The sequence below is a fragment of the Manis javanica genome, chromosome 8 (genome assembly GCF_040802235.1).
Source record: "Manis javanica isolate MJ-LG chromosome 8, MJ_LKY, whole genome shotgun sequence".
In the NCBI taxonomy this organism is placed as follows: domain Eukaryota; kingdom Metazoa; phylum Chordata; class Mammalia; order Pholidota; family Manidae; genus Manis; species Manis javanica.
This window is the reverse complement of record NC_133163.1, coordinates 5,036,230-5,055,533: the sequence shown is the minus strand read 5'-3', so window position 1 is coordinate 5,055,533 and position 19,304 is coordinate 5,036,230. Positions and strand designations below refer to the sequence as shown.

Here is a 19,304-nt window from a genome sequence, read left to right as displayed (position 1 = left end):
TGCAGCAGCAGGTGGCAGTAGGGGGCCGTCGCTGGGTGTGGGGCAGGAGAGATGGCGTGATTTGCCCTCTAGGCAGGTCACCCCGCTTGCTGTATGGTTGGGTGTGACCTGAGGCCTAGGGAGAGCTGGAGAAGGGAGGTGGCAGCCTGGCCCAGTTGGTGGTAGAAGCCTGTGGGAGGACAGCTCGCCTGGCCCCAGGTGGCTCACCCTCCAGCGTGCCCTCTTTCTGCCCCCAGGGCTTTGCCATCTGCTAAGGGAGGTGATGGAGGACTTTTCTGCTCCACCCCTCTGCTGGGAATGTTCGCCTACTGAAGGCCCAGTTTCATTCATTCAGCAGCTACTTATTGAGCACCTACTATGTACAGGACCTGGTGCTGGGGTGCAGTGTGTGTCAGCGTAGGGCTGAGGGGTGTGGACCTCACCCCTGGGGAAGCCCCAGACAGGGCCCCTCCTGCTGAGGGGCCTGCGTGTCTGTGTCTCCCTGGTCAGTGTGGGAGCTTCTTGAGGATGAACCTGTCCCGGTGGTCTTTGTGTTTCCATCTGGCAGGGCTGGCTCAGAGCAGCTGCTCAGTGTGTGTGGACGAGACAGAGCTGAGGCCAGCCCCTGGGGGCAGTGAAAGCCATCAGGGCTGCTGGGCAGGGGTGGGGAGCCCCTCCTGCATCTTGCCCCTCATCCCTGCACCCCCCCGCCCCTGGCCCGGGCTGTGCCAGCAGCTCTCTTTAGCAGAGGTCAGGTGGGCTTGTGTAGCCCCTGTGGCTTGGCCTCGTTTGACTCCTCTCGCCCTTTCTCATCCCCTAGTGATCTCCCTTTTTACTTGATCTGCCTCTTTCAGCCCTTGGTGATTTGGCATTTTCATTTCAATCTAATTAGAACTCCCTGCCAGGAGAAAGCAACGCAGGGCGTTCTCACCGCAGCGCTTGGGGGAATTAGTCACTCAGTGCCCATCGTCGTTAATGGGAATTCGGCGCCAAGGCCATTTATCCTGGTGTCCTCAATCAATACAGTTAAAAATCTGTGGATTCTAAAATGTCAATACCCGGTCTGAAATATGGAAGGCCAGCAACATTTTATCTTGTTAATTTATAGTTCTGACAGGCTGTTGGCTTATAGAACAACCATGAATCAACACTTAAATAAAATCTGCTCACAGATTAATTATTTTTGGTGCTCCGGTTTCCGTCTGTAATCTTCCTAACAAAACGTCTCTGGTGCATTAAGCCCAGGCGGCCTCGGGGAACAGTGGCCGATCCCGCAGGGCCGGAGCACCGCCTGCTTTATGAGTCAGCTGTCCTGCACACCAGACCAGCCGGTCTCCTCCACGTCCCCCAAAGAGCATGTTCAGTTCTAAGCAGGGCTGGCTTCTCACAGAATCAAGCTCCAGAATCCCCCCACCCAGCGATAGCTCCCAGACTGGCTGCTAAGCCCTGGGGGGCATGTGGGGCCTTATGCATGGCCCTTGTTGGCTGCAAAGGAGACTGGCCCTCCCTGGAGCCCGCAGGGCCTGGTCAGGCAGGGCACCCTGTCCCCCAGCTTCTGCCTTGGTCACCTTTCCTGGTGTGCACCCAGCCTGTCTGGGACGTCTGTGCAGGGCCACCGGGTCCTGCTGGCTGATGCTGGGGGCCGTGCAGCAGGGCGGAAGGAGCATGGGTGGGGCAGATGCTCTTCCGCCTAGGAGGGGTGTCCTTGGGAGAGTTCCCTCACCTCTGTTTCCGCATCCATGAGGTGGTAAAAGAGCCGCTGGTGGGGCTGTGGAGGGAACAGCTGAGAGAACGCTGGGAGGTGCTTTGCAGAACTCCTGGCTCAGGGTAGGTGCTCAGTAAAGGGTGCCCTTCTCTTCCTCCGTCACTGCCCATGAGGCCCTTCAGCTCGTAGGAAATCATGACCTCATTCCTGCTGAGTGTCCAGACAGCCCCCATTGCAGGGCCGATTTCCCCAAATGGGGCACCTTCGGCAGCTCAGCTGTGAAAACCCCAATTCCATGATCCCCCCCAGCCAGCTTACTAGTGAGGCTCTTGGTGCCACATGTGGGGCTGGGGTAGGCTGGGAGGAAGCCTGCCTCTCAGGGTTCTCCCAGTTTCTCCTCCATGTATTGCTTCTCTGTGATAACATAGCCTGGTGGTGGGCTGGCAGCTGCCTTCCAGTGATGGGATGGCAGGTGCCCTTTGTTTGGGGTGGGCGTGCTGATCTCGCACAGCCCAGCCTGACCTCCCCAGAGCTCCAGGCACTCATTGCTGGGGGTGGTCTGTGGCCCTCCTCACTCAGGCACCACTGCCCCTGGCTGGCTCCTCTTGCTCTGAGGGTCCCTGGGCCTTTTGGTGGGGGTCATGGTGCATGGAAATGAGTGGCCAACTGAGACTGGACCCGTGAGTGACCATTTTTCTTGTTTTCCAAGAAGAGTCGTTTGGTGCCTGCCTTGTTTTTGCGTCATGACTAGGGCCCCATCACGGAGACACTTCAAGCAGAATGGGAGCGACAGGTTGGCTGAGCGCTCTGATCGGCCCAGGCCCTGGGCTGCGTAGCCCTGGTTCCCAGCACCCTGCCTGGCCTGTGTCAAGCCGAAATGAATGAATGGATGTTAGACCCTTTGCTTACATATTTAGTCTCAACACTAACCTGTGATGGGAGTTTTTTAATTCCCATTTCATGGGCCCAGACACTCAGGCTTAGTGTGTTTGGTGATTTGCTCAGCCACGCAGCCGGCATTGACAGACTGGCTTGTGTGATGGGCAGAGGCTTCGCCTGGTGAAGCTCGGGAGTGGCATGCCTCCCCAGTTTGCTTGCCGTGAACAAACAGCTCGCTTAAACTGGCTCCTCAGGACTCGCTTGGCTCTAATCCTGGCAGCTAGCTCGCCGCCTGTGGAGCGTAACTCGGGGCTTCTAGGAGGAAGGTGTGCCCAGGCGTATCTTGACTGATCCCTCTGATTAAGTGACTGGCTGAGGGATGCTTCTGTGACTACCGACAGCCACTGCTCCAGCAGAAGAGATGTGAGCCCTGACGATTTCAGAACACTTGGCACAGGAAGGGCGAGGAGCGTCCAAACGAAGACCCTGGAGAAGAGCTGAGGGAGCCCATGGGGCTCTGGAGAAGGGGCTGCAGAAGGGGCCTCTTGTTGGGCTAAAGCTGTGGAGTAGTGCTGCCCTGCCAGGCCTCCGAGGAGGGCCCTGGGCTTCTCCACTCCTAGGCTTTCAGAGGAGCCCCCAGCCCCACTCAGAGGAGCCCCTCCGGGGTCCTTCAGGTGCCTGTGGAGACCAGGAAGGCAAATGCACAGCAAGTGCTGGTGGTGCCACGGGCCCTGGCAAGCAGGCACATACAGGGGCTCCTGAGGGGCAGGTGCATTTGGTGTATCCATTCCTTTGGCAGGCATGCAGGCTCCAAGGGGCCCCGTGGTCCATGAGGTCGAGATGACAGTGGTCCCTGGCTGCTGCCCCTCTGCTGCCTTCCTGCCCAGTGAGCAGCTGTCCACCCACCCACCTCCTTCCCACGAGTGCAGGTGGGACCCCACAGGCTCCTCTGCCTTTCCCTGGTCATCTACAGCCTCACTTTGTCCTCGGTGCCTTCCTTCACTGATTCCCCCTTCCTGGAGTCTGTTCTTGGGGTGTACCCTCTCTGCCCAGGCCCCTGGCTCCATTTCCATGCCCGCCCTCTTTCACGGAGAAGAGTTTTTCTCTCCAGTCTCAACCTTGTTTTCTCCCTCTTTCCACAGAGCTTTGGGGTGAGAAGCTCGCCCTGGTTCAGATGTTATTAAACATCAGTAAAACATGCTGCCAGGCTCGCAGCTCCCCCTTTGCAGAGTGCCTACAGGTCCTTCCCTGTCCCCACAGACATCCCTCTCTTCAGCCTCTTCTAGTTAAGCTCGTGACGGCCCTCTAGATAGATAAGAGGTGGTTTTTAACATCACTATTTCATTCATTACCATTATTGTACAGCGAGGGAGTTGTATCTCTGTGTGTGTTTAATTGCAATTGCATTGCAGTTGGGCACCCTTCATAGGTAAGACGTCCTCTGTCGACTGACCCTGGAGCCGAAACGTGGTCACGGCATGTCTGTGGTGAGTTCCGAGTCCCAGGAAACCAACTTAGGTTAAACCTCTAGGGCATACCTTGTTTGCAAGCTGAGAACTCTCTTTTTTTTCTTTTTTAATTCTGGAAAATTTAGGTTTATCCAGATAATTAAAAGCAGTGGTCAAGCTTGCAATAAAAGAAATTACTACAACTGCCACTGTTTCTTCTGGTATCACTGCTGTTGTCATTGCAGCCTGTTGTCTGGGGCTTTCTCTCTTATGTACATTATTTATAATTCTTACAACAAAGTCTTAAGGTAAGTTTGATTATTCTGACTTTTTTAGGATCCCAAAGATCGGAGAGGATTGCTAGCTGATGCAGAGGCCCCAGCTTACCTGTAGGGAATTTTCAGACACAGGCCCATCTGACTCTCACCCAGGACCCTCCCCAGGACTCTGCCCGGTGTGCCAAGATGACCCCTGTTTCTGATTCATAGAATTTTATTTGAAAGTTTGTAAGCTCCTTTTCTTGTTAACTTTGAGTCAGGATGGTTAAATTTACAGCTGGCTGAATACTTCCCAGAGGATGAGTGTAATGGTATTGATTTTAGCAAAATGAGTCATATGCTGCCTGCCTGGGAACGCAGGCTCAGTCACCGTGAGCCGGCATCACTTTCCCTCGTCACCGTCTTCCCTGTGTGTTCGTGAGTCTATAGATGTGAACAAAGAACTAAGGAAAAGGAAAGGTCACAAACAGCTCACAGGCAGGCGAGGGGGCGTGCAGAGCTGGCTCCCAGCTAGACAGGCCCAGCCTCTCTCCTAGCACGGCTGCCCAGGCCTGGGAGTAACAGCCCTCTCTCCCTGGAGATGAGGGCATGCACTTCTCTTTCCTTTCTTGGGGACCCATACTTGGGTTTCACCCCACCTGTATCAAATATCTGTTACATGCCAGGAGCAGGGCTGGGGGCCAGACACGCTGAGTGGAAGAGGGGACCCTCGGGGACCTGGAGCCCTGCATGATGATTAGGTCTCCCAGGGTAGGCCTTAGGGGGACGGGCAGTGTTGCCCTGGCCCTGTGGGTGGTCACCTCAGTGAGAACTCGATGTCTCACCTGAGAAAGGAAGAGGGGCAACTCGGAACTGAGTCACCCATCCATTGTCCCAGCTGCCTTGTCATAGCAATCCTGGGGACAGGCTCACTGGTAGTAGTAACAGTATCAAGAGAACAAATTGAGTTTCTGCATTCTTTTTTGAACATGTTTTTGCTTTAATGACAATTTATAGTTTATTTGTATCACTATTGATTCAAGGAGGAAAAGAAGTCATTTTTCCTAACTCCAAGAGAATCTGAACCCTATCATACTTGTTGAGTTCATTCTAACAAGATCAGTAAAGTCAGTGTTAGTGGATTAAATATTTTAAAACTCAATTTCCTATAAGCAGCATACAGTGAATAAATAGAATTTTCTATAGCAAATATAAACAAGCAAGGTAGTCTCAAGATTAAAGGTTATATTAGCACCTAACTATTGTTCTTGAAGCAGCATTGCCCAGGAGAGGATGTGATAAACAAGCTACTTGCTTTATGAAAAGGTACAGAACACGAACAACTCTGACAAGAAAGGACCTTCACCTCCAGTGTGGCTGATGTTCACGTTTAAGATAGTTTTAAGTATTTGCCAGCGTTTATGCATGTCTCTTTAACAAAGCATAAAGGCCAGCCAGGGCATTCTCATAGCCTCACGACAAAACACAGTCATTTCTCTCTCAAGGTCTCTGCTGTTAAAAACTTGTATCCCTTGGTGTTAGCTTTTTTTCATTTAACAAAGGGTGAATTCAGTATTTTGGGGATTCATTTTTTTCAAACTACAAGAGCTCCCTTTTGTGGTTTGCTACGTGCTGTCCTACATTGTCGCCCTCCCGACAGCCTTGCCTTTATGAGGGTGTGCGGCTCGGCAGTGAAGGGACCTGCCCCAGGTTTCCCTGCTGGAAGTGGCAGAGTGGGGGTGGGGCCCGGCTCTGTGTGACTCTCAACCCCTCTGCTGTGCCACCTCCTGCTGGTGCCAAATGCTGACAGCTGGGTCCTGATTTTTGAGCCACAGTCTTGTCCTAGATGCCCATACCTAGCAGAATTTACTCCTTTAGGTGTCTGGAAGCTCATCTAGAAATTTAAAAACCTTTTAGTTTTGGACTCTTAGCAAAGAAATATGGTAAAGGCTTAGTTATTATAAGTACAAGGCGGAAAAAGATATGAACTACAGTCTTTCTTCTAGCTGGAAAATTTTAGTACTTGAAAGACATGGATGCTATCTCGGTCTCTTTAGGGGGTTCAGGAAGAATAACATTCAGAAATACATTTTTTTGTTTTAGTTCAGTCATCATCTTTTAGCAGCCCAGTGCTCATTTCTCCTCTTGTCTATTCTCTCCATTGTTGGCAAGACTTTATCACTGCACTTTTTGAAAAAAATGTGGCCAATTCACTGCCACTTCTGAAATAAGCATATGGTTACATGCTATGGTCCAAGAAGCAGGGAAAACATTTTCTCCTGGTAGGTAGGGTTTGTTTTTCCTTTCGGACTTAAGGTCTGGTAGTGAATCCCAAACAAGAAGTCGTCAGTAGGCAATTGTCTCTGTCAGGGGAAAAGACTCCCCGCCGTTCGGGGCCTCCTCAGGGGTGTGGGGGCAACAGCAGCATCTGTGTGCTCCTGCTCCTCAAGAGGAGGTGCTGGTGGTCCCCGCCTGAGGCTGGGGCTGCACACATGATGCCCTCCCCTGGGTGTCCCCCAGGGCTGCTCCGAGGCCGCATGGGCAGAGGAGGCCCAGGGCAAGCCTCTGCTCCCAGTGGGCATGTGACGATTGGTGTCTGACCACCGGCTTGGGTGCCAGGCAGGTTTCAGGGAAGGAGAAGAGAAGCACGCTGAAGGAACACCAGATTTCCACTTAGATCAGTTCCTGGAAAGTCATTCATCGTTTACTGGAGAGGGTTCCTTTGTGGCCCTAATGAGAGGGACAGAGCCCCCACACCACTAGGTCTGCTTAGCAACCTGAGGCCTTTTTAGGAGAATTCTTTGTTAGAAAACAGTATTATGACAACAATATTAATGTAATTTGAAAAGTTACCTATTACTAGAACAACTCATGTTGGTGAATCTCTTCCCAGTCTTTGTCCATATTGGTCCCTGCTTAGTACTCTTACCATTCAAGGACAGGTATCAGGATTTGTCTCTCTTCCTTTGGAGCGCTGTTGGCGACTGAAGCATTAAACAGCTTTTCAGCATTCCATCAGGCAGAGTGGTGGAATATATTTGCCTGGAGTGCTCCCTTTGGGTGGACAGCTAGGCGGTTGTTTACAGTCCCTGTGCCATTCTGACCCAGTGGGGACAGTTCTTGACAACACCGTGATGACCTAAGATGGCCATGGAGCTCTCTGGAGGCCACACTGCATAGCAGAATAGTGTAGGGGCTTGTTCGGCTTAAAAGGGCATAGAATCATCATTTACAAAAGGTCAAGGGTTTCCAAAATTTTCTCTGGTGACAAGTGACTTCTGATTGTAGGCCCCTAAAAGATAGGAAAAAAAAAACCCCAACATACTTAATCGTCCATCAAGACAAAGGTGATGCTTTAACAAAGAACAAGAGAGCAACTGCTTTAACAGAGAACAGATGTTTTTAATTGTTCGCATCGTTCTGTGATTTTTATTGCCAAAAACTGTAAATTTGTCACCTATTAAAAACTCCAGTATCTGCACCCTTAACTTGGGAACCATATTTTTCTAATCTGCTTTAAAGTCCTTCTAATGGGAATTCCAGTGGATTTTTGAATTGGATTGCTGAGAATATGAGAATGCAATGATTGCCTCTGGTTACAAGAGCTGCAGGAGAAATGGAACTGTGCTAACAACGTGTGTACAGCCCTTTGCATCAGCTGTGGATGGAAGCAGAAAATGTGTCCCTTACGGCCAGCGGTGCGCATCTCCCATCTGGGTCTGCGCCTCTCTCGGAGGAGTCCTCCTGGGCCCTGACTGACGTCAGCGAATCAACTGAAGCTGGGACCGGGTCACTTTCCAATCATGGAGTCACAGAACATTCCCTGCATTTGACAAAAATGGAGGCCTAGTTGATCCTGTCGCCCTCACTAAAAACATTATAACTCATTTGATTTAGTGATTTCACAAAGGTTTGTTGATGCTTAGTAAATGGCATATTAAAATATATTTTAAAATACTGATTATTTTATCCTTGTCTCATCCATTCAAATGTTCTATTTGTGGTATTTGTTGTAGTGTCCATAGTACATTTGGTACAGTAGGACACTATGTAAGTCACAAGTAGCCATATACGTCTTGGTGGTACATGCTTACAGGTTTCTCGGGGTGTGCTGTCAGACGGGTTTGGCAAGTTGTGTTTATAAAGGCTACTGCTCTAACTCTCGGGGTACCAGGGTACCTATCGACAACTTTCTTTTCCTTGCCTGGCGAGCTGGGGAGCTCTCAGCTCAGTGTGCAGGGCGTCCTGAGCACAGAGCAGGACAGCCTTCAGGAAGTGCTTTCTCAACTGAATGAGCAAACATGCTTTCTGAATTCCTGAAGAAGATGTGATGCTTGAGATACAGCATTGCATCGGCTGCCTTCTTGGCTACCAGCTTCTTGTGTCCCCGCCTGCCTGCAGCCTCAGGCCAGTGGAGGCATTTCCACAGGTCAGAGGCAGTCAGTAGTCCTCCCGGACTGTAGGAGCCCTCATCAACCTCTCTGGGGGCAGCTGCTGTCGTGTTCCTGGTGTAGGAGCTACATGTGCTGAACCTGGTGTGTGGGCAGGGACATGGCCTGATGGCCCGGCCCCCGGAGACCCACAGACTGTCTGCGACGATTGTGGCTCCTAAGGCCAGTCCAGTTTCTCAGTGCAGCATCAGTGGGCTTGAATTGAACCCAAGAGCTCTAACCAGTGCTCTGGGGCAGGAAGCGGCCCTGCATGGAGGGAGGGGCACTGGCTTTAGAGCCCACCAGGCCTGGGTGCAGGGCAGAAGACTGGTGATCCATGTGCCCTGAGTTCGGCCTGTTTACACAGTGTACTTCTAAAAGATCACAGTGCAAAGCAGATGTCTTCTGCACCACATATACATATGGGCACGTGAACATTTGCACAGTGCATGTAAATGCTTGGCACCAGTTTCATGACAGATACATAAAGGGTGAGGGACTGACAAGTCCCATAGAACCAGTGAGACCCCTGGTCTCCGCTCCCGTCTGTCCTGGGGCTTGGGCCTCTGTGATGTCACACTCTCATACATTGCCCAGAGTATCATGTCATTGCCACCTGCCATGCTCTGTAGTAAACCAGTCATGGGTTATTCTAAGGGCCTGATTGTAAGGTAACTTACCCTAAAAAGACTCACTTTGGAGCATCCTGCTTTTGGTTTTTAGATGCCTAGGTAAACAATCTACTGTATTAACCTTGCATCTTTGAGAATATTAATCTTCCTGAGCCTTGCTTTTTTTCCATTATAAAGTGGATTTATAGTGTTTCTATGGTTTACATAACTTGATACACATAATGTTTATGCAGCATGTAAAGAACGGGTGGCATTCATGGATCCAGTCCTCTAGTTTAATCCTGCAGGGAGTTGAGCTAATCAAAGGTGGGGGTGGCCGGAGAGTGAGGGTGGAAGTCGCCACTCTCACTGTTGTGACAGAGAGTCTCTGTTGACCACTTTGGGCCCAGGGGGCTGCATTTGCCTGGAGCTCCACACCAGATGGCATCTTAGTTTTAAGATACTTATTTTGTGATGTATTTTCTAACTCTCCTGTTTTGTGTTGTAGGAACCCAGCTATTCAGTGCTCAAAGTGACTTTAGAATCACCACCTTGAAGTTTCATCCAAAAGACCACAATCTTTTTGTGTGTGGGGGCTTCAGCTCTGAAATCAAAGCTTGGGATATCAGGACTGGCAAGGTAATGTCCCTCCGCCCCGCTCGGCCTTCCCGCAGGAAAGCTTGCCTTGACTATTTGCATGATTAGGGGCAGGTCAGGATCTATATATAGAGCCCTTGAGAGGGAATAATTACCACTTAATATTTAATCAGTGATAAGCATAATTTTTAGAAGCTTTGAAAGAGCATATTTGAGTTGGTAGACTTAAAACATCATAGCTGCAATTCTGTACAGCATATTACTAAAAATATTCATTGAGCACCTACTATGTGCAAATATTTCCAGATGATATAAAATGAGTCAGTCTCAGTTTACTCAGGGAACATGTGAACATGTGTGGCTGCAGACTGGTGTGGAGGAGTGCTCTGTGTGTGTGCGTGTGTGTGTGTGTGTGTGTGTGTGTACACAAGAGGGGAGGGAGGGAGGGCACTGCATTCACTGGGTGAGTGCTTTCAGGTGGGTGCAAGGAAGGCTTTGTCACAGTAAAAGCCTGTGTGCCTTCAGTGGCCCCCAAGCCTACACGATCTCATCATGTCCAGCCCCATTGACCCTTTTGCCTTTCTAGAACACACCAGCGCATTCCTGCCCCAGGGCATTGGCACCTGTGCTGCTTTTGCCAGGAATTCGGCCAGTTTTCTATGTAGAGGCTCCCTTCCTCCGTCCACAGGATTCTCTCCAGTGAGGTCCTCCCTGACTGCCGTGAGACTACCCCTCTGCATCGCCAGTGCCCTTTGCCACCTTACTTCTGTCCATAGCATTTCTCATCACCTGGCACACGATGGACTTTTCATGTTTATTCACTTGCCTGTCTCCCTCCACTCAAACGTAAGCTCCCTAGTGCAGGATTTTTGTTTGTTTTCTTTTCTGTTGACTTGTGGTTGCTAGAACAGTGCCTGGCACATAGTAGGCCCTCAGCAAACCTTGGCTGAGTGAATGAAGGAGGAAAACAGTCATGTGTTCTGTGCAAATGCAGCAGGTGGGAAGATGAAACGTGTGTAGGGCTAGCAACCAGCTTGACTTGGCCGGATGTGGGCTCAGGCGGTGGGCAGGCCCTGCAGAGAGGCTTCCAGTGCTGTGTGTCTGGGTTTGGACTAACAGCAGGGAGGTTTGTGAGAAAGGGGTGCCAGAGTCAGGGCTGAGAAGGGGTTTGTGGAGGGGAGGGGTCATGGGGAACAGCCGTGGCCTGATTGCCTCTGGGGACTCAAAGAGGTTGGGATGGCTCTTTCGCAAGACCTGAGCAGCACTGCCCGGTTTTAAGGAGCCCCACAGCTGGCCAGTGGGGGTCCTGACGTGGTAGCTCATGATAAAACCCAGCTTGAACTGGGCTTTGAAAGAAGGGGCAGGAGAGAATGTCCTCCTCCATTTGGGATTTGGGGACTCAGTGGCCCCACTCTAGTGGGTTCTAGGCTGCTGCATGTGTAGCGCCGAAAGGGTTGCTCTCCCTACAGGCTACCTCCTCCAGAGCTGCCTGCTGCCCCAGCCTGCACAGGTGCAGCCTACAAGATGGCCCGCACTGCGCAGAGGCCGTGCCATGTGGCCAGGATGGAGGGAAGGTGAGACACTGCCTCTAAGGAGACTGGAAAGTCCGGTCGGTGCTTCAGCCTGGCCACTGTAGGAAGGCACTTCCCAACAGGCTGTTGGAAGGGGCTGCTGGCATTTCGAGAATCTAAAGCAGCGACAGTTCCTTTAAAGAGAATGGGAAATTTTACCTGTAGACATCTTGTTTAAAGTACTTCACAAGTGGGAGGATTAAAGCACAGAGAATATACTCTTTAAAAAAGTCACACATTTTTCTTTTGCAAAGAAAACTTTTTACAAAAATATTTGGAAAAGAGAGGAAAGTTGCCCATAAAGAAGTGGACTCAGAGGAATTTTAAAAATATACTAAATCCCCTATATTTGGGATATAAATACATGATAAACAGAAGGAAGCATTGGAAAGGGCTGCATGAGTTGGAAGCTCTTAGTCACAAGGTTTGGAAGTGGGGCCTCTTGATCACCCAGCCCCTGCTGAGGACCACGTCCCTGAAAGGTGTGCTTACTGTATTTAGCCTCAAAGATCAAACACATCAGAAATTACTCACCAAGGACGCCATCTGATCTAAGAGTTTGTTAAAAACACCGGATTTTCTCCTAGGGCAGACGCCAACTGACAAGCTCTGGAAATGCTGGATGTGTGTGTGTGGGGGGCAATTAGAAGCAACTGCTGCTCTGACTAGTATTGACGTGTTGGCAAGTCTCTCCCAAGCTAATAGTGTGGGTAAAGGGATCTGTGCAGTGTTTGTTTTTGTTTCCTTTTTCCCAACAATCTGACTGCCTCTTTCCCCTGCCAGGTCACAGGGCTAATTCCGTTTGCATCAGCCGGGCTCAGAGGACAGCTCTGTTTCCTCTGACAGGTGTTGCCTGCGTGACTCCTATGGCGTCAGCAGGAGGACCAGGGAGAAAGCCACTGGCTGGCTCCCTGCCCTCCAAGCTCCCACCTGGAGTGGCTCAGCTGATCCTGCAGGCTCCGCAGGGCACGTGGCTCTGTCCCCGGTGCTGAACCCTCCCGCCTCCCCTGGCGCGTGTGTGATCATCTCGGGCTGAGCAGCTGGGCTTTTTCTTACTGCATTCAGGGGCAGCAGTTGGAAGCGGCAGGTGGAGGATGGACACAGTTCTCAGCTTAAAACCAGCTTCCCTTCTTAAATACAACAGGAGGGACTGTTTTCTTGTAAAAGTAACATGTGGCCATATGAAACAATTGGGAAATGGAGCGAAATAAAGGGAAGAGGCGGTTGAACCACCCAGCAGTAAACATTGCCCTGGCCGTAAAACTCGGACTTTCTCCATTTAGTAAATTTTAATATTTTTCTTTCATTATTCTTTTCTTGTGTGTGTGTGTGTGTGTGGTTTATTAAACATTGTTTGGTCTTATTTTTCTATACAGTTTTGTATTTTGCTCTTCACTTAGCAATGTAAGGGTTTTCCTTGTTAGAACAAATGCTTGTAGGATTTTCCGTGGACCCTTGGATGCAGCCCGCTTGGCTCACTGCGCTTTCCTCGCCTTCCTTATCCCCGGTACTCAGAGCAGCGTCTTACGTAGCAGGCACTTGATAAATATGGACAGAATGAGCCGTTTTCAAATGGTTTCACTTACTAAACCATTTCTGTAGGTTGAACATTTAGGATAGTTCCTTTATTTTGGCCACTTAAAATTAATAAATGTGAAGGTGGCAATCTGGGTCAGCAAACCACAGCCTAGCACTAAATTCAGCTTGCTGCATGTTTTTCTAGGAGGCTTATTGGAACACAGCCATGTGTATTCATTTATGTATCACCTACAGCCGCTTTCACACCTATTGTGGCAGAGCTGAGTAGTTGTAGCCGAGTCCACATGTCCCATAAAATAAAAAATATTTATGACCTGGCTGACCACTGCTATGGACAGGTCTGGCTGTGACATCTGTCACCCTGTTGATTGTTGGGACTAATCCTCCTGATTTAGCTGATGCGGGGGTTGCCCCTCTGTTGCGCTCTGTTATGTGCGTCCTTGTGGAAACCGTGTGCTCAGAGAATGTCTTTTCTGGAGAACTGTTCTTCAGTCAGGGATGTATGAGTTGTTTCTGTCTCCTGTTATAATCTCCATACAAAGCACCCATATGCAATTATATATTCCACTGTAAGACACACATATGAACAGAACATCTAGTGTTTTCCATTTGGGGATTTATTTCCTTAAGCTTGGATCCCACAAATCAAATTGCTGGGTCAAAGTGAGTCAGCAGTTTGAAAGTAAGGGGTAGGCTTTGATGATGGAGCTGAGGCTGCTGGGCTGATGAGCCCATCCCTGGAGCGTGACTGCAGGGCCAGACAGCCTCTCGCTGGAGTCTGAGAGTAGCTGGAGCAGATAACTCTTAAGCTACTTTCTAGTCACACAATTTTATGATTCCTTAAGCTTAGCCAAATGACGGATGCTGGGATTCTGGACTTCTCCAGTCCAGCCCAATTCATTACAGCAAATGGACTGTTTGGCAACCCTTGCTTCTCTTCTTGGCAGTTTCTCAGCCTCGGGTTAGATGATTGGAGCGCATCCATCATCCCTGCAAAGGGCCTGACTTCATTTCCAGCGGGTCGGCGGATGTGTTTCACACGGGCCAGCCGAGCAGGCCTACCCGGAGCTGGCTGAGCGCCCCCAGTAGAGGGTTTTCTGACTCCTCCTCCTCTTAAAGTCTTCTTGAACATATGTGTGGACTGGAATCCAAGACATCTGTGGTCTGACCGTCATGTTACTGTGGGGTTCCCTCTCCGGACCCCTTCCTGGCCTCCAGTGAGACTGACCTGAGCTGCAGGAGACCTGGGTGCATGTCTTTCCTCTAACACCTGCTTGGTGGGGCGATTTTAGGCCGATCTCTTAGGCCGAAGCCTCTCTGCCGGGCTTTCCCATGGGTACAGCAGAGGGGCCGGCCGGCTGTGTCTAGGCAGGGCTCAGACTCCCTTGCACACAGATGAGTTCCTGCTGGGGTACAGGTTCTGTTTCAGCAGGTCTGGGGGAGGGATGAGGTCTTATTTCTGGCTGCATTACCAAAATACCATAGACTGGGGGGGCTTAAAGAACAGACACTCGTTTCTCACAGTTCTGGAGGCTGGGAGTCTGAGATCAGGGTGCCAGCAGGGGGTTCTGGCGAGAGCGCTCCTCCTGCCATGGAGATGCTGCCTTTTTGCTATGTCCTCTCATGATGGAGAAAGAGAGGACACTATCTTTCTCCCCTTCTAAGGACACTGATCCCGACGTGGAACTCCACCCTCACAACCTCATCTAAACCTAATCACCTCCCAAAGACCCCGCTTCCAGAAACCATCACACTGGGGTTAGGACTTCCATAAGGATTTTGGGGGGCACAGGCATTCAGTCTGTTGCAGATGAGATCTTGCATTTCTAACAAACGCTCGGGGGTGCAGAGGCAGATGGTCCAGGGGCCACGCTCTGAGAAGCAGGGCCCAAGGGGCCTCTGAGAATAGGGGTACCGTGCTTGTGTGAGGGGAGCCCCCTTGGCTTTCGTCCTGCCCCGGCCTGCACTGTCTGTGACCTGTCTCAGTGGTAGCTCCTGACCTTTTTGCTCAGCTCTGAGCTTCACCTGACAGGTGTCTATTTATAACTGCCGTGTCGGGGACTGAGTTGAATCATGTCTGTGCCCTCGCATCTCCCACAGGCCCTGGCCCAGAGCAGGTCTCGGGGTAACCCGGGTGAGCTGTCCTCCCTTCATGATGGAGCCCTGTAGGAGCACCCACCTGCCCACAGCTCAGGGACAGTGGCCATCCTGGAATCTTTGCAGAGGACATGGCCCTCCAACAAGTGAGATACGAAGGCTAGCTGCGGTTCAGCTGCAACTGGTCATTCCTGATGTGTGGACAGAGGCAGGGCACTTGGGAGACCCTGTGCAGATAAGATGTGGTGTGGCAGTCCCGACTGCAGTTCCTGGCCAGATCTGAGCTCGCTCCTGTTCCCTGGAGTTTGGGAAACTCATGTGCTGTAGTTTCCCAGCAGAACGCCACTCTCTGGGGGCAGGAATTTTGCCAGCACCTAGCAAAGCATTGAGCATATCATAGGCCCTGGGTAGGGAAGATGGGGGAACTGTTGCATGAGTGACTAACAGTCCTAATCAGGACCAATTTTTAAATTTCCACATAATGAGCCCACCCAGTTGAAGCAGAAGCTGAGCCACCATTCATTAATTTGCTCATTTCATTACTCCTCCTTGGCATCCATCGCTGGGTAGAAATGGCAGAAGCTGGTAAAGCAGCCAGTGGTTGGTGACTGGACTGACTGACCCAGTGCAGTGGACAGAAGTCCCAGGGAGTGTTGTGAATTCTGCTGCCCAGCCCCCTGCCCCATCGAGGTGGCCTGGGCTTGAGAGGTTTGAAACCTCTCCAGGTGACTCTAATGGAGAGCTTGAGTGGTGAACCCCAGGCCCGGGCACCGCAGCTTATGTGCCTAGGTAAGAATCCTGAGCATGTTTTGTAGGGTTTCTGTCTGGGAGGTAAGGGCGTCCCTGAACTTTGCATTCCTGTGGTGGCAGCTGTCTAGAAGACAGGGTGCCCTCGCTGCCTGGCTCTCAGTGCCATCAGTTTTTGGGGCATTGTAGGCAGGTTGCTTATTTGCTTAATGAGGTTTTGATTACTCTCCATTTGTCTCCTTCACCGGCTTTATATTAAAAAGCCTTTTTATTTGGAGTCTTTGTACTTTCTTCAGTCCTTGTCTTGCCTCGAACCAAACTTTCATGCAGATAAGTAGGAGACTAATAGAAGCAGCAAGATGGGAAAAGCTGCGAGAGGAGTGTGGCCACCACACTCCAGGTGACTTTGGGTAGAAAGCTCCTTGTCCTTTCTGGGCTCCGTGGCCCCATCTTCATGACTGGGGAGTGAGGCTGGGGTGCTCTCGAGTGCCAGCCTACAATCGGTCCTGTTGCTAGGTGGTGTGCCCTGGGCCCTTACCACCTACCCAGCTGTGCCGTAGGCACTCATCTTCCACACAGCACTCGGGAGGCATCCAGGCGCAAATGCACCCACTTCCCTGGCAGGACATCTGACTTCAGAAAGGTTCAGTTCCACATCACTAGCACACAGCCGGTTGGTAGTGGGGTAAGCCTTGAGCCAGTGGCTTGACTCCCATGCCCTTGTAGGCCCTCCTGTTCACAGCGTGGGGGAAGCTTCAGTCTTGGGTGTGTGTAAAACCTTGCCCACAAGTGCTCTGTGCTTTGTTCTTGGGGAAGCCCACACGGGCAGCCCTGGAGTCCAGATGTTCACCCAGCCCTCTGCGTGCAGCTGTGTGCCTGATATCAGGGACCTGGCTGTGAACAGGCCAGTGGTGGGCCCTGCAGCCTCAGGCCTGGAAAGACAGCCCGGGTGCCTCTGTGAGTGCAGGCGAGGAAACCGATTCCTGAAGGGCCAGCTCCCCTGGGGGGCTTGGATCCCAGCCCAGGTGTTATTGTAAATTGTCCCTCTCTCTATTCCAGGAAGAGGGCACATGTCATTTATTGATGTCACAAAAATTTTCTAAGCCCCTGCCAGGTGCCTGGCATTGTCCCAGGGCCTGGGGTGATGAAATCCAGTGAGACGATCCTCGCTGGCTGGGAGGTCACAGTCCATACGAAGGGGCCGTGGAGGCCCCTCCCTGAGGACGTACATTTCTTTATGTCTGATGGGGCTTTCAGCCTCCCTGGCTGCCTTCACACATGGCTGGGGAGCCCCTGTGTGTCTCCTGCTCAAAGTCTTGGGCAGAGCTGGGGAAATGGTTCCTGGAGTCTAGAACCTCAGAGAACTGCCACTCAGCCGAACCCTTCAGCTGCACTCTGCAGCATTTCCTCTGGCTGCCAAGCAGATTCTCTTTAAAACCTGATATGTGAGCTGCCAACTGGAGCTCAATGTGACAGTGGGAGCCCTGGTGCTCAAGAGGGCAGTGTCCCAAGACCTTTGTTAGTGCCCCGTGTGATAACTCCTGCCCTTAAAGATTCAGTAGGTTCATCAGAAGATAGAAAGCAGACTCTGTACCTGTAATGATTATATAAATAAAATATTTATATAATTCTAATTTATGGTCCTTTATAATACATTTTGCCATTTAAATAAGCTGTGTTAACACTGAATACCTCTCCTTGAGATTTTTAAAAATTTAATGTTTTTATTGAAATTGATTCACAATTTTTTTTTTTGCTTGAAAGCTTATATTAGCTTGCCATAACAAATAGCATACAAAGAAAATCATGGATTTGATGCCCTATTTTTTGTCTGAATATACTTTAAATACCTATTAAATAATTTTGGTAACAGCTTTGTTGAGATGCAATTCACATGCTGTATGCAACTCACTTATTTAAAGTGAGTTGTATAATTCATTAGTTTTTACTATATTTACAGAGTTACACAATCTCACCAGTCAATTCAGAGTATTTTCATGCCTCAAAAAGAAACCCTGTGCCCTTTAGAGGTCACCCCTAATCTCCTGGCCCCTCTCCCATACCCTCTAGCTCCTGGTAACCACTAATCTGCTTTTTGTCACTATAGATTGGCCTGTTTGGGATATTTTCTATAAACGGAATCATGCAACATGTGGTCTTTTGTGGCTGGCTTCTTTCACTTGGCATAATGTTTTCAAGGTTCGTCCATGTTGTAGCATGTGTGATAACGTCCTTCCTTTTTCATGGCTGAATACTATTCCATGGGTGGCTACACAACATTTTATTTATCCATTCACCAGTTGATAGACATTTATATTTCCTTTTTTGACTATTACGAATAATGTTACAAACATGCATTTATACATGTTCTACCTGGGAGTGCAATTACTAAGTCACATGGTAACTCTGTGGGTAACCTTTTGAGAAACTGCCGGGCTGTTTCCATAGTGGTTGCACACTTTTACATTCCCCCCAGTGTCTGAGGGCTCCAGTTTTTCATGTCCTCACCAACACTTGTTATCTTTCTGCTTACATGCAGCCAGCAGGTGTGAATGGGAGCCCATTGTGGCCTCCTTAAGTTTTGGTAGAGGGCTATTCAGACCGCATATTTCTTCATGAGTGAACTTTGGGTTGCGTCCCTCAGAGAATTGGTTCATTTATCTAAGTTGACAGATTTATGTACTTTTATAAACTTGTTTGTAGTATTCCTTTATTACCCTTTTGGTATCTTTGGGACACTGCCCTCTTGGGCACCAGGGTCTCCCACTGTCACACTGAGCTCCAGTTGGCAGCTCACATATCCGGGTCTGTCTTCTCTTTCATTCCTGATATTGGTATTTGTGTCTTCCTGTTATCTTTTTCTTAGTGCGGCTAGAAACTTATCAGTCTTATCAATCATCAGGGAGACAGTGATTTTCCCCCATTGTTTTTCTATTTTCAACTTTATTAATTTCTGCTCTTATTTTTATTTTTTTCCTTCTGAATACTTTGGGCTTAATTTGTTCTTCCTCTGATCACTTAAGGTGGCAAGTTAGTTCATTGATTTGAAATCTCTTTACATATCAGCATTTTAATGCCATACATTTGTTCCCTCAGCCTGCATCACATAAATTTTGATATGCTGTATTTAAATTTTCATTGAATTGGAAATATTTTCCAATATTTTTTTTACTTTCTCTTTCACTTATGGGATATTTAGAAGTGTATTGTTCAGATTCCAAATATGTAAGGATTTTCTGGGTGTCTTTCTGTCATTAATTTCTAGTTTAATTCTATTATGGTCAAAAAACATATTTTGTATGATTTCATCTTTTCAGATTTGCTAAGGTTAGTTTTACGGTGCAGAATATGGTCTGTTTTGTTGATAACATGGTCTGTTCCATGTGTTCTTGAAAAGAATGTGAACTTTGCTATTGTTGGGCAGAGGATTATGTGGGTGACAGT

At 49.6% G+C, this 19,304-nt stretch overlaps 1 protein-coding gene across 8 annotated transcripts in view; it reads left to right on the top strand.

Moving 5' to 3' along the window:
- The window catches only part of WDR25 (WD repeat domain 25), a 137,956-nt gene that overhangs the window by 86,779 nt on the left and 31,873 nt on the right, over positions 1-19,304 (top strand). For all 8 annotated transcript variants that reach the window (XM_017641014.3, XM_017641011.3, XM_017641015.3 and 5 more), the window contains exon 4: positions 9,818-9,948. In XM_017641014.3, the coding sequence (XP_017496503.3) occupies positions 9,818-9,948 (131 nt within the window). The remainder of the gene's footprint in view (positions 1-9,817; positions 9,949-19,304) is intronic.